The following is a 13078-nucleotide window of genomic DNA, read 5'->3' as shown; positions in this document are numbered from 1 at the left end:
ATAACTTTATCATAACTCTATCATAACTCTATCATAACTCTATCATGACTCTATCATAACTTTATCATAACTATCATAACTCTATCATAACTCTATCATAACTTTATCATAACTATCATAACTCTATCATAACTCTATCATGACTCTATCATAACTCTATTATAGCTCTATCATAACTCTATCATAACTTTATCATAAATCTTGGGAGCATCCAAGGCTTCAGTTTTCATTTCTTTATATTTGGAAGCCGAGCCAGAACGGATTGAAGAGCTTCCATTTCTTTCGTATCCGCCGCCATTGCCAAACTACAACCAGCAAATGCAGCGCAAATGCTTGATGTCACCTACAAGCCCCGCCTCCCCCGCTCGCTGAATGGTTGGTTGAAATTCAACCGATGTAACGCAGCCACTGAGATCAGACCCAGACGTACATGTCGGGAAATTATAACTGACCGGAGTTTATGGATGGCTATGGCCAGACTATGTACAATAGGGTCTTTGAGGTGTTTACCCACAGGTGAGAGTAACCGGAATAGAGCCAAGCTAAGCCCTCACATTGGTCTTTATCTAGTCGTGGTCTGAGCTGGAAACCTTAGTGTTGCTGACGAAGCCTTTTGGATGAGAGGCAAAACGTCTTAGACTTCGACTGCAGAAGATGACTCAAGAACCTTCATCGTATGGGTTGTTGCTTGTGTTGCATTTGACTAGTTTGTCCTCTGCTCTTGACCTTCAACCAGTGCCTCAGGGCAGTCTGTCAGAGGCAGTGGACCGCAGAATACCCCCCATGGACCATCTCCAGACTGTGAGTCCAGAGTGAGGACTTAACACTTAAAGCAGTGTTTCAGTTTTATGAAACTGAGAATAATCTTCCTGAAGATACGACGTCCAAATCCAGTCTGAAGACAATTTCAGATTCAGTGCATATGAGAACTAAGCATATATTATTCCTACTGAAACGTGTAGTTATTTATGTTTTATTGGTTGGGTTTATTGGTTATAAGTAATTTCATGTACTTTAGCTCTTAAAGTTTGGTCCTGGTTTAGTTCAATATTTTTGTTCCAATCAAACTCCTGGTTTAGCTCAATAGTTTTAGTCTTACCTTTAGTCCTACTTTAGGGCTTCCCATGCAGCACGTTTCTTGACCGCTGCAGATCTGTGGAGAGCAGGGAGAGCAACGATACTGTGACTTTAGTTTAAATTCATGGTTTTATTCATTTCATCCTCGTGTAATCCTCAAATGGCTCCAATTAGTCGACTGAATGTATTACGGCTGCTGTCCCAGGAGCGCTTAACCGCCATGTAATGACACTTAAGACACGAGGGTTAGGCCCCACTGGTTACGAGGAGGAAGACGATTATGGTACGGTATTCAAAACTAACAGAATGATCATTATTAAAGCATCTGTGATAAAAGCCTGTATAAGTCATGAATATTAGATAAGACAGAACTTTATTGATCTCACAATGGAGAAAATCACTGAAGACCTCTGAAGAACGGGGGGTGCAGAGAGTCATTGTATATGGGGTATCATATGTAAAATGAATAGTAGTAAATAAATAGTAATAAAATTGAAATGTTAACATCTTTTCTTTAGAAATATATGGGGAATTATAGGCGTGCATGCTCTCTTTGGCGGTCACCAGCCTGGATAAATACAATAAAGTGTGTCAGGAATAGAGGTGGTAGAGAAGTAAGAATGACGCATGTTTTCAATATGTGTTGTAGATTTATCAGTTGTTGCTACAATGATGTTGTTATATTCATTGTTTTTGTCTATTGCAGCCATTCCCAAAGTCCAGGATATCACGGCCCTCTTATCGATACAAAAATCTCTCAGGTCCCCCAAAACATAGTAATTTACTCTATTCAAAGTAATTTGTTATTTAAAGCTAAAATTACATAAAAAGCAACATCTGGCATTTGCTGTAGCTAAATACTTGTTTAAAGTGGCACATTTTTCTCTCTCAAACTGATTTCTTTTCAATGTAATTGTAGACAAGTTTTGGGAGCCCCCCCAGAGTGCCTCTGAGGCCCCCCACGGGGTCCCGGACCCTACTTTGGGTACCACTGGTCTTCTGCATTCTTAGGTGCTTATGTGTTTGACTTTAAATGGAGGTCGGCCCTCATGGCATCCCTGTATGTATGAGGTGTGACACTCTGACCAGGGTTGTAACTGTACGATTTCAGAGGGCCAGATAAGGTCTGGTTAATGCACTGTCCCCTCTCAGCAGAGCTTTGCTTTCGCTCTGATCTGGAGTCAGATTTAGCCTCTGTATTCACGTAGGTTCTGCTGCCAGAAGGAGAGACTGTCCCTGAGTCAGTTTTACAGTTCGCATTATCCTCCTGCCTTGGCTGCAGCCGTCTCTTAGGTGAGTGCCATGTTGTCATGTCATGCGTGTGCGTAATGTAAAAAATGGGACAGTGCATGAGCCTGCGTTGTAGTTATTGGTGATGATTTGAGCCATATTTTGCGCAGGTGCTACAGCGCTATTGACATATTTATAGTGTACAAGCTGAGCTGAAATACGATAGTTTTGGAAGCTTGGTACGATATATTGGTTTTGAGAATCTGGCAACCCTGACTCTGACCCTTATGTGTCTCTGCACCCCGGTGAAGGCCATGTTTGCTGAAACACGGTGGTGTGTATTTGAATTGAAAGCCATGTGACAATAAATGTATTTAGAAACGACTTTTTATTTAAGTAAGAGTAAATATCCCTCATTACAATATTACTCAAGTAGAAGTAGAAAGTATTGAATGCTATAACTCTGAACAGTTTCTTCAAAAAGTTACTGTAACTGAGTTTTACCTCAAGTGCCTCTGAAAAATTAAACTGACACTGAAATGCTTGAATTACCGCCTCGTAGAAGTGAGCTGTCTTTGGATTAGGGGCGAAATATTGAGTCTGAGATGTTTACCATTCAGAGTATTATTTGCACCAGTCAGAGCCATTTTTCTCGATTGCAGGACAGCAGCAGCTTTTCTTCACAACTGATGAATTATAGCTGTATAGCAAGAAAAGTGCCAATAAATACCAGCAGATAATGACATTGTAATCTTATTTCGACGTGCGAGGTAACTCAGTTTTAATGCACCAGAAAGACAAGAATGAAAATGGTACAGACTGAATAAACTCACGTGATTCAATCCAGAAGTGAGGAGGAAGATGTAAAGATGTGCGGATAAAAGTGATTCCTATTGCGACGTCTGTTAATGGGCACAGCTGCTGAGAGAGAGGGAGAGAACGGCTCTGTGGGGAAATAAAGCCATCTCCAGGTCCAAGTCATTTGTCTCTGAACTGATAATGATATTACACCTTTAAGTGTCTGCGTGTCATACAAGTGCTACGAGCTTCTACTGAGGAGGGGAAGCCACAACTGCAATAAAACAAGAATCTTTGAGCTCATTGTTCCTACTCTTTTAGAATGTAGAGATATTTGTCCTCTGTATTTGAACACTTATAAACACATAGGCCTTTTTTGTAGTTCAGTGATAACCATATTGGCAATTCTTTTAAATGTGAGCCCTCGTTTTTTAGTCTTGACCCAGGATATGAGCAGGACCAAACCCCGCTCTCTATTCACAACGTTGAGGTCACCCAGGTTCGTTCTTACAAATACATGGGTGTCCGACTCCAGCCTCATGTTGTTTTCAATGAGGACCCCAAAGCGGAGACAGGCAAAGTTCGAGAATTTAATTTACAAAAATGAAGAGGCTGAGGCGACGGGAGCTGGCTGGGAGAATCAAGACGCAGCAGAGGCACTAGAGGATATCCCGAGCGCAGGAGGAAATAGGTAAGTATCACACAAATCCAACATAAAAAAATCCAGGTCAAGAAAAAGCTTAAGCTCTACTGTGGTGGAATTTTCTGGCAATGTGAAGAAGGCACATCCAGAAGCTCGGACACATATGGAGGGAGCATGTCCACGAACAAAATTTCAACTTCAATTCAAAAACAGACCGGGAGCCAGAGGAGGGAGGAGAGGATCTGGTGATGTGTGAGGGTCTGGATGTGTTTGTCAAAAGGTGGGCAGCTGCATTTTGCACCAACTAGAAGCGATGTATGGAGGACTGCTTGATGCCAAAATAGAGTGTACGGGAACAGATAAAAGCATGTATGGCCATGCATGATGGGAATGAAACAATGTCCATCATTACAGCACACACTGTTCTCAGCTCCCTCCCAGGTCCTTCTCCCACCCGAACAACGCTATAGAGATCCTAGTAAACGCAAAAAGAGAAACCTAAACAGAATAAGAATCAGAATACTCCTTCCTATTTGAGTGAAACTCCTGAACCCAGGACAGAGCAGAGCGGTGATTGTGATGGAATGTTCTGTATTGAATTGTATGTTTCGCTGACCTTGTCAGTGTGTCACTGTATGTTTTATGTGTCTGTGTGTCCAAGACATATTTCCTTCGGGACAAATAAAAGAAATCTTGAATCTAGATCAGAACTTGTTCTTGTTCAGACCTGGCACGGTCTCATTGTATAACATGTTCTCTGAGTCTGTTGAAAATGGATGGTACTGACAAGATTTGATCATTTACATTACATAATGCTTCACTAGTTTATGCAGCTGATAGTCTTACAGTGTTTCTCAACTGGGGGGTCGGGACCCAAAAGTGGGTTGCTGAACCATTTTTAGTGGAGCGCGAGCCTCTCCCAGAAAACATTTTTCCAAATGTAGGCACCACAAATATGGAGAAACACCCCCGCAGTCTGTTAAAATGACTGTTATTGAGTTGTTTTGATCATCATTTCAGCTTTTAAGGCTTGAGCTGCAAAAGGTTATCTTGAAATAAATGACATTTTCTTGAAATAATGAAATTTGTCCTTGATGTGAGAGTCTTATCTGTCCATGGGGAAAGATATTTACACTTAAATTAAGATAAAACAACTACAACAGTTTTATTTCAAATAGAATTACTTATTTCAAGAAAATTTCCTTCATTTCAAGATTACTTTTTGCAGTGTGTGTAATGAATCTTAAGCACAAGTTCAACCTGGGAGACGTACCTGCAGCTTTCATTCATCGCCTCGTCAACGGCAATCCTCACTAATCATCCAATCACGACCCCAGCTCAAGCCACACCTTCACGTCAGCCAATCATCGCAGCTGCTTCTCCCTGCTTCAGCCATTCATCGTCCAGGGTCCCCTTCTTCAGCCTGCCGGGTAAACACTCGACCATTTCCCAGCCGTGCTGCGACCCTCCACCGCCCCTCCTCCGCCTGGTCTCTCCTCAGGCAGCTCATCAGGTCGACCGGCCGCCTCGGGTCTCGTCCAACACCACCAGTGTCCGGGCTCCGGGGGCAGATTCTGGCCATCATCCATCGATGCCATGTATTCCATATCGTTAATGCAATTTTCCGCCGAGGTCCGAGCCCCAATCACGTTTCATGTTCAATAAAACCTCTCTAACACAGTCTGTCTTTGTCTCTTCAGGTTAAAATAGTTATTCACTAAATATTTGTGGGATAATACAGTATTTTGCATTGTCTGCAGCACATACAGCAGAGGTTCAGAATACGATATGAATGTCTTCCCCCTCTTTCACCCTGAGCTGCCCAGTCCAATAAGCCCCAAAAGATCCTACAAAAAGAGAGAGATTATTTGTTCGCTTGTTCCAACAATCTGGAGAAAGCAAGAACACCCGGAAGCTCAAAGCAATACTCTGTGGTCTGCAGCAGTGTCAAAATGTCAAGTGAACTTATCTCTGATTTATATGATACTAAACTGCAATTGATTCAATAGCACAGGAGGTCAGGGGGTCACGCGTTGACCTTTCACTGCAATTGCCTTTCCCGGTTTGGTCATATATTCTCATTTGGTTTCAAACATGACCAGGGACTAAACCAGGACTTAACCCAGACTTTGCCACTGAATCAGAACGTACACAACAATATACGAAACACGTCGTAGAGAGAGAAAAAAGGACAGAGACCAGGCTTAAATGTAAATGGAAATACTTTATTTCACTGTTACACAAGAACAAGCCGTGGAAAAAAATACAAAAAGAGAGAAAGGAACCCAATGCAACGAAGCACCACATAATATCAACAACTTTAAATGTGGCAACGGAAACTTAAGCTAACGCTCTTTACTCTATCTAGACTTTTAATCATTATTTAATTTACAAATCAGCAGAAACATTTGGACATCAAGCACAGTCATGCCAGTAATAGTCATAGTATCTTACAGAGCCATGTATAGAGATGGTACAGAGGAGGGAACAGTGATCGTTCAAGTTGAAATTTGAACGAAAAGCTAAAAAAACAAAACAAAAAAAAACAAAGGGGAATGTGAGAGTTGTAGTCCATCATGTGGTCGTGTTTGGTATTACACAAGTTTGCATTTGGTATAAAGAGGGTTTGAGGAGGCAGACATGGGGCAAAGCGATGCATTTTGACATGGCATACAAGAGTTATAGCCTGGCCAGCCGCGCCTGATCTCAGGTCGATCTACGAAACGGGAAGAGGGTCCTAGTAGGTCCTAGGGCGGAGACTTTTCTGTGTGGGGTTTACATGTTCTCTCTCCTTCTACAGATAATGGGTTAAAACCTCCCGCTAGGTTAGGTCTGGACATGGGCTCTCGGGTGCTTTACTGTGGCCACCCACTGCCCCTAACAGGTTGTCCCAGCGGCGTTAAAGAAATTTCCTTACAAGGACAACAAGGTATACCTCCAAAAGTCTCGGATCTCTTGATTTTGCAAGTTGTGTCAACATGGAGCCAGCTAACAGGGATCTGAGCGAATGAATGAATGAATAAATAAATCTATAAATAAAGCAGATATTAAGCAACTTTTTTCAACCCTTTCCCAGTCCCAGTGTAACCTATAGCAACTTTGGGCTCATTCAATAGTATGTGCAATCTAGTTTTGTCTTGAATAATCTGGTCAGAGTCGGCATCAGCTACATTTCTGGAGAGGAACATACGAAAGCAAATAAGAAGAAGCAGAGTGAACCGATCAGCAAAGGGAAGACGCGTCTCATTGTCGCGGTGTTATCAGCGGTTCCGTGTTAATATTCGAGCAAAAAAATTATTCACAAAACTCACAGACCGTCGATGTGTTTTTGGTAATTTACCGCCAATTGTAAAAACAAACTCAGCAGACTGATGTCCCTGTGTGTAAAAAATACACTGAGGGGTGTCATTCTGGACTTGCCAGGCAACAATCTAGTGTCACCATTTCATCCCGTCCCAAGTGTTGGGAAATTGGGAAAATAAATAAATGAATAAATGGTCACTTTCAAATTTGTATTCCTTTGTACCAGAGCGACAGGAAATGATCACGTGACTTTGACAAATTCATTCATAATAATAGAGATAATGACTGGCCGTTCCCTCCATTTATTCTCTTATAGCAAATGGCAATTACAATGTGTTACTTTATAAAGAAAACCCACAATAATTGAAGTTTTTTTTTCTTTGTTTGTTTGTTTGTTTGTTTTTCCCACCCAGAGCGCTTCCATAAACCTGCGGCTGGCCAGGCTGCGTGAGAGCTGGATACCTGAAAGTGGTTTGTACATTTGTATACAACATGTAACAGCCGTCCCCGCTTGGTTCGTCATCCTGCAGAACGGCGTCCCGTGCCCCTTGTCTGCGTACGGGACAGTGAAGAAGACGAGGTGGAGTTTGGTGATCGTTTTTTTTACATGAAGAAACTGTACAGGCGCCTTCCGGTCTCCGGGACTAAAGGCACATGGGGTCCACTGAGCAACAGACGTGTCCGTTCTGCGAAAACAGATAGAAAATGGAGAAAAGAAAAGCATGGGTTAGTGTCCAGATTTTTAACCTTAGGCCAGCGGATTTTGAGGCTTCGGAGCAGATGATAAATGCAGCTCTAGAGACGGCAGTGGAATACAAAGTGAGGGTTTGGCATTTGCAGTTCCTGACGGTGTCACTTTGGCACCGACTGATCCACAAAAGTGATACTGAGGACAGAATACCAATGTGAAGGAGGCTTTAGAGACTTTAAACCTCGAGGATCAGGCAGGACTTTGTACAATACAGAGTGAGTGTCCTAAAAGGAACTTGGGCGACGGTTGTCCGAAGGTCGGTAAAGACGGCATGAACTGGCCAGGGCGGGGTTCAAACCTGTACCCTTGGGCAAGACACTTCAAACACCTTCTTTTGTTGAGTGAGTGGTTGGCAGTGGAGCTGATGGTGCAGCCTCGTTTCTTTGTTGAGTGACAAATAAAGCACTTTCCATTCAGTCTGCCCCAGGGAAGCTGTGGCGCACCAACACCACAAGTGGAGAGTGAAGGCTAAATCAATATAGTTCAGCGCTGTGATAAGCTTGTCAAGCGCAATACAAATGTTAAACAGCCATAACAACAGCCTTTAATACTAACGTAAACCATGCTGGGCCCGATCTTCCATCCGGCGCAACAACAGCATTGCTCAAGACAAAGTCGGTATCTTGAGTACAAACAACAGTGTGCCAGTGCTGAAGCTACAAGCAGCTACAAGCAACAAGTTAAAGGGCTAGATGCAAGTTAGTCATTTTATGCTCACTACTGCCACCTCAGGTCTTATGCGTAACTGCAGCCTGTGCATGCCGGCAATTCGGACCCGAATTAACACCTTTTTGAGTGACAATAGACCTGGGTTCATACTACACCTTAGGACATGGCAGAACATGTAGGGGCAGGAAAATACATAATTTTTACATTTTTAAACTCCGTATAGTCCCTTTAACATCGCATGCAGGGTTGTGCATCTTATTAAGCTTTTGCAGGACAAACTATAAACTATTTTTCCCACTGTGAGTTCAAAACTGCCCGTCCCCTACAACCTGCATTTAGTAACACAAGATCGGACCCACTGTACTGCTATAAAAGCTACAAAGCAATTTGTTTAGTGATTGTATTGTTTACTCTAAATCGTATTTCCAAGGGAGACATTTTTTTTTACATAAGCAATTAAGAGAGAAAGTATACATACACTGCCTGACCAAAAAAAGTCTCTACTGTAGATTTAACCAACTGTTCTGACCCGGGGCTCCTGTAGTTGGTCAAGTCTAGGATCAGCAACACGACATGATCTACATGCACATATCGACTCTATCCCCCACACACACCTGCATTTCTTGTGTGCTGCGCCCCCCCAGAGGAGCACGCTGTACAGATCTCGGTGAGCATTAATAAAGCTTGGGAGCTACACAGTTGTGCGGATCTTTCATTTCTTTTTTATTCACGCTGTACAGATCATCATTAAAAGTTTTGTAAGCTGCAATGAGAACAAATGGGGACAAATGCTGCCTTCTGGTGGGGTTTATGGAATCATTCAGAGGTGCCAAGCTGTATTAAAATAGAAAAGAAGCCGCTAAATACAACTATGAAGGTAAGCTACATGCAAATGTTATGCTAACACCAGCTAAAGCTGCACTAACAGCGGCTAAATGCTAATATCAGCTAAATCCCCTTTTAGCACAGCCGTATGAGGGCTGTTCTCTCTCTCGTTGCCAATCAGAGGCCAGCAATCTGTTCACGTTACATCACACACGGGTTAGCGCACTTTGGCCACAGCCAGAGGTCGGTCCCAAAGCCTTGGTCAGACCGGTTTGTCACTTATGGAAAAGCTCAACAGAGTGGGTGAAACAGCCATTCAGGACCTTAAGTGCCCTAAGTATGAGATCAGCTGATGACCTGAACATCACCTGACCAGGTTATTCCATCAGTGGATTTCTTCTTCCCTGATGGCACAGGCATATTCTAAGTTGACAGGCTCACATTGTGAAAGAGTTTCATACATGGATTGCCCACCACAGAGTCCAGATCTCAACCCCATTGAGAATTTTTGGGATGTGCTGGAAAAGGCCTTGCGCAGTGGTCATGCTCTCTCATCATCAACACAATATCTAGGTGAAAATAAAGGCAATACTTTATCTTTTGACATTGCAGAAGCTTATTGATACAATGCCATAGTGAATGCGTGCTGTAATCAAAGCTAAAGGCGGTCCAACCAAATAATAAAGAGTTTTGGCGACTCATTTTTGTTCTGGCAGTGTATATACAGTACTTTCCCTCTTTCATCCTATAGCAATCCCCCATTACTATGTGTTCTCCCTTGGAAACCCATGACATCTCTATCTTAAAACCCACTGATATTTGGATTTGGATGATATTTTGAACCTCTCAGCTCATGTTACAACGCTGGCTGAATAAAACTTGAGCGAGCGCGCTGTCTCGAATACTGAAAAGATTCTGAAAGATTTTGACGCGTTCCCAGAGATTTGGCTAAAAAGGCTTTGAATATTTATCACCGTCTTCTGAGAATGATATCCGCGAGATGTGGACATCATTGTTAGTCAAGAACGGAGAAATTATTCCTTCAGAGAAAAGAGAGCGGAGGAGGTTACACGCGATCTCTAATGAAGAGGACACTTCTGCACACTCTCTCCGGGGTTGCCGTACCGCAAAAACAAAACAAAAGAAAAACTTCCATCACTTAATTTGTCGGCTGCAATTATGTGCCTTTTTTGAGATTGAAAGTTTTTGGAGACGTGTTGAAAGCACAGACCATGATTTTCCACCAAATCCCCAAGACAGAAGCTAAGTCAATAGACGGAATTGAAAAGTGCAAGATATTATTTCGAGGTGTAAATTTGAAGTTATTGAGGTTTATGGCTGATAAAAGGTCTCAAAAATACCAATTAAATTACAAGAAGTGATGAAAATCCTCCTCCCACGGATTTTATTCGCATTTTTTACAACCTTTGGACACTTTAGCCATAGCATTTTTTGTCGTTACAGTAAATCCACGTGTGTAATACCCATAAATTGGTAGGTGTTGTAAAATGCAGTTACACAAAACACCAGCAGAGGGAGCAGATCTGTTTTAATAATGACAGCTACGAGCAAACATGCTAATCTCAGTGAGGAAAAGTTTAAACACGGACAGGATCAGAGGAACTTTACCTTACAGAGCAGAGGTTCCCAACGCTTTCGTACCCCTTTGGCCTTTCAGTGGTCAACCGTGTACCCCCTAACTCAAGGGTGTTTATTTATTATTACAGTTTATTTAGAAAGTAATTACTTAAAAGTAGTATTTGTAAGAAAAAGGACAATGTTGCAGTCAAAATAAACCTTAAATTCTCCCAAAGCAACACATTTTACTGAAAAATATAGCTTTTCCTATAAAAATTATGTTACATTTTCCCCTTTTTCAATCTGAAATAGTTCCAAGTACCCCCTGCTAGGTCCTCGAGTACCCCCAGGGGTCCCCGTACCCCTGGTTGGGAAACACTGTTATAGAGGACTAAAGGCAACAGCAAGTCAAGTATAATGCTTTTTAATGCCAGCTACTATTTTAATGCCACAAGGTCTTTTCTCAACATTAGCAAACATTCTGTCCAATGAATTAATGAGGGGAAATTTCAAAATTCAAAAGCAAAAAGAGCAAAAGGAAAAAGTGAATAATAATAAGTGTACAATTTCAGCCAAAACTGCAACTGAATGTGTTATCATCATTTCTGTATCAGTTCATTCGAAAATGAACTGATACAGTTAAAACGTTTGAGCAAAAATGTGCCAACAAAAACATGACTAAAAAGTGAATTTTAAAAAAAGCCACAAAAGAGCCACAAAACATGACAAAAACACAACAAAAAAGTGACAAAAAAAGCAATGAAAAAGCAACAAAAACACAACCAAAAATAAATGTGGTGAAAACCCGACAAAAAAGCTATGATCGGTTTTGTATAGGCATTAGCTTTCAAATGAGCCATTACACTGGCCTATAGAATCGCCCATATATGGTCATTTTCTAAAACAGTTAAGGGGGAAAACAATTTGGAGACATTTTTTTACTTTCTCTAATTATTCAAAAACTACTTTAACAAATGCTGAATTATGTATATAGTTTTCTACTAAAAAAAGATACAAAGACATGGAGAGGAGCAAAGTGCTTCAACAGCCCATAAATACATAAATAACGGAGAATGCTAACATGATGCTACTTGTTAGCATGCTATGACAGCCGTTTTTTCGCTTCTGCTGTAAATAAACATCCATATGGACCTGATTTAGACTTGACTTTATTTGTATGTATAAATAAGTTTATATTTCGCCTGAAAATGGCTAAAAAGAGTAATAAATTGTGTTTCCCAATAGATTTTATATTTCCCCTTGGTGAAGCCACGCCCCCTTCTATGACGCGTTGCCGTCTGTATCTATAAGCTGTGAACTCTCAGGTCAAGAACCTTTTAGATTTGGGTAAAGCCGAACTCAGAAAAAGCACTTTGTTAAGGCGGGGGTTAAGAGGTTAAGTCTATTTTTAATCCTACTGCGGGAATGAAACAAAAACACAATTTGACAAGGATATAACATTATATCAGAGGTAAATGTGTAGAACATAAGCATCTCTGTAACAATGTATAATATCTTGATCAGAAATAGACAGCAGACAGTGATGTATCCGTGGGGTACCTGCAGGGGGTGGAGGGCAGAGTGGTTGCCGGGTGACTCTCCCGTAGCAAAAGCTAAATTGGTACACTTTTATTAAGGAATTATTTTGCCCCGAGTCTCATTCTGATTCAATAAGAGAGAGATAATGGCGCGGGTTGGTGTTAACTAGAGTATAATAAATTGAGCTGGGAATTTCTAATCACCAATAAACCCTAAAATTAGACAAATAAATTGCTCTCAAATGAAGCGTAAAATGTTCCGAATTTGGCAGGAGGAATGCGCTCGCAATTCCCATAGACAATAAAACTAAATGAATGGCTTCTTGCTCTGCTTTAACTCGTTTTTGTTGGCACGCGTCACCGAAGAAGTTGCAGCTTGATAAGAAACACCTGCACTTCAGAAAATTGGATGATTGTGATTAAGATGGTTTGAGGAAGAATCACAGGAAAGTCGATTTTTTTGTGGGGTCCAGAAATGTAGTTAAAGGGCGCATTATGCTAAACAGGCTTTTAAAAATAGCTTTAATCAAGTTCTGCATTTTAATTCATTCTCGCCAAGTCCATCTCCTTCAAAACTATTGCCCCATGCAATTGTATTCAGCACTATTCTCTCATTAAAGCATTCGCCCATTACCCTGAGAGTTAATTCCCGCAAACAGCCAATCC

General features: G+C 41.4%; 1 protein-coding gene across 1 annotated transcript in view; it reads right to left on the bottom strand.

The window, feature by feature from the left end:
* Positions 1–7450: 7450 nt before the first annotated feature.
* nell2a (neural EGFL like 2a) overlaps positions 7451–13078 on the bottom strand; it is a 222823-nt gene continuing 217195 nt past the window's right edge. The window contains exon 19 of the mRNA XM_079568360.1: positions 7451–7737. Within this exon, the coding sequence (XP_079424486.1) occupies positions 7696–7737 (42 nt within the window). The 3' untranslated portion in view covers positions 7451–7695. The remainder of the gene's footprint in view (positions 7738–13078) is intronic.

Source organism: Gobius niger, assembly GCF_951799975.1.
Source record: "Gobius niger genome assembly, chromosome: 12".
In the NCBI taxonomy this organism is placed as follows: domain Eukaryota; kingdom Metazoa; phylum Chordata; class Actinopteri; order Gobiiformes; family Gobiidae; genus Gobius; species Gobius niger.
Note: the sequence above shows the minus strand (reverse complement) of the source record. Positions and strands in the feature narration are given on the sequence as shown.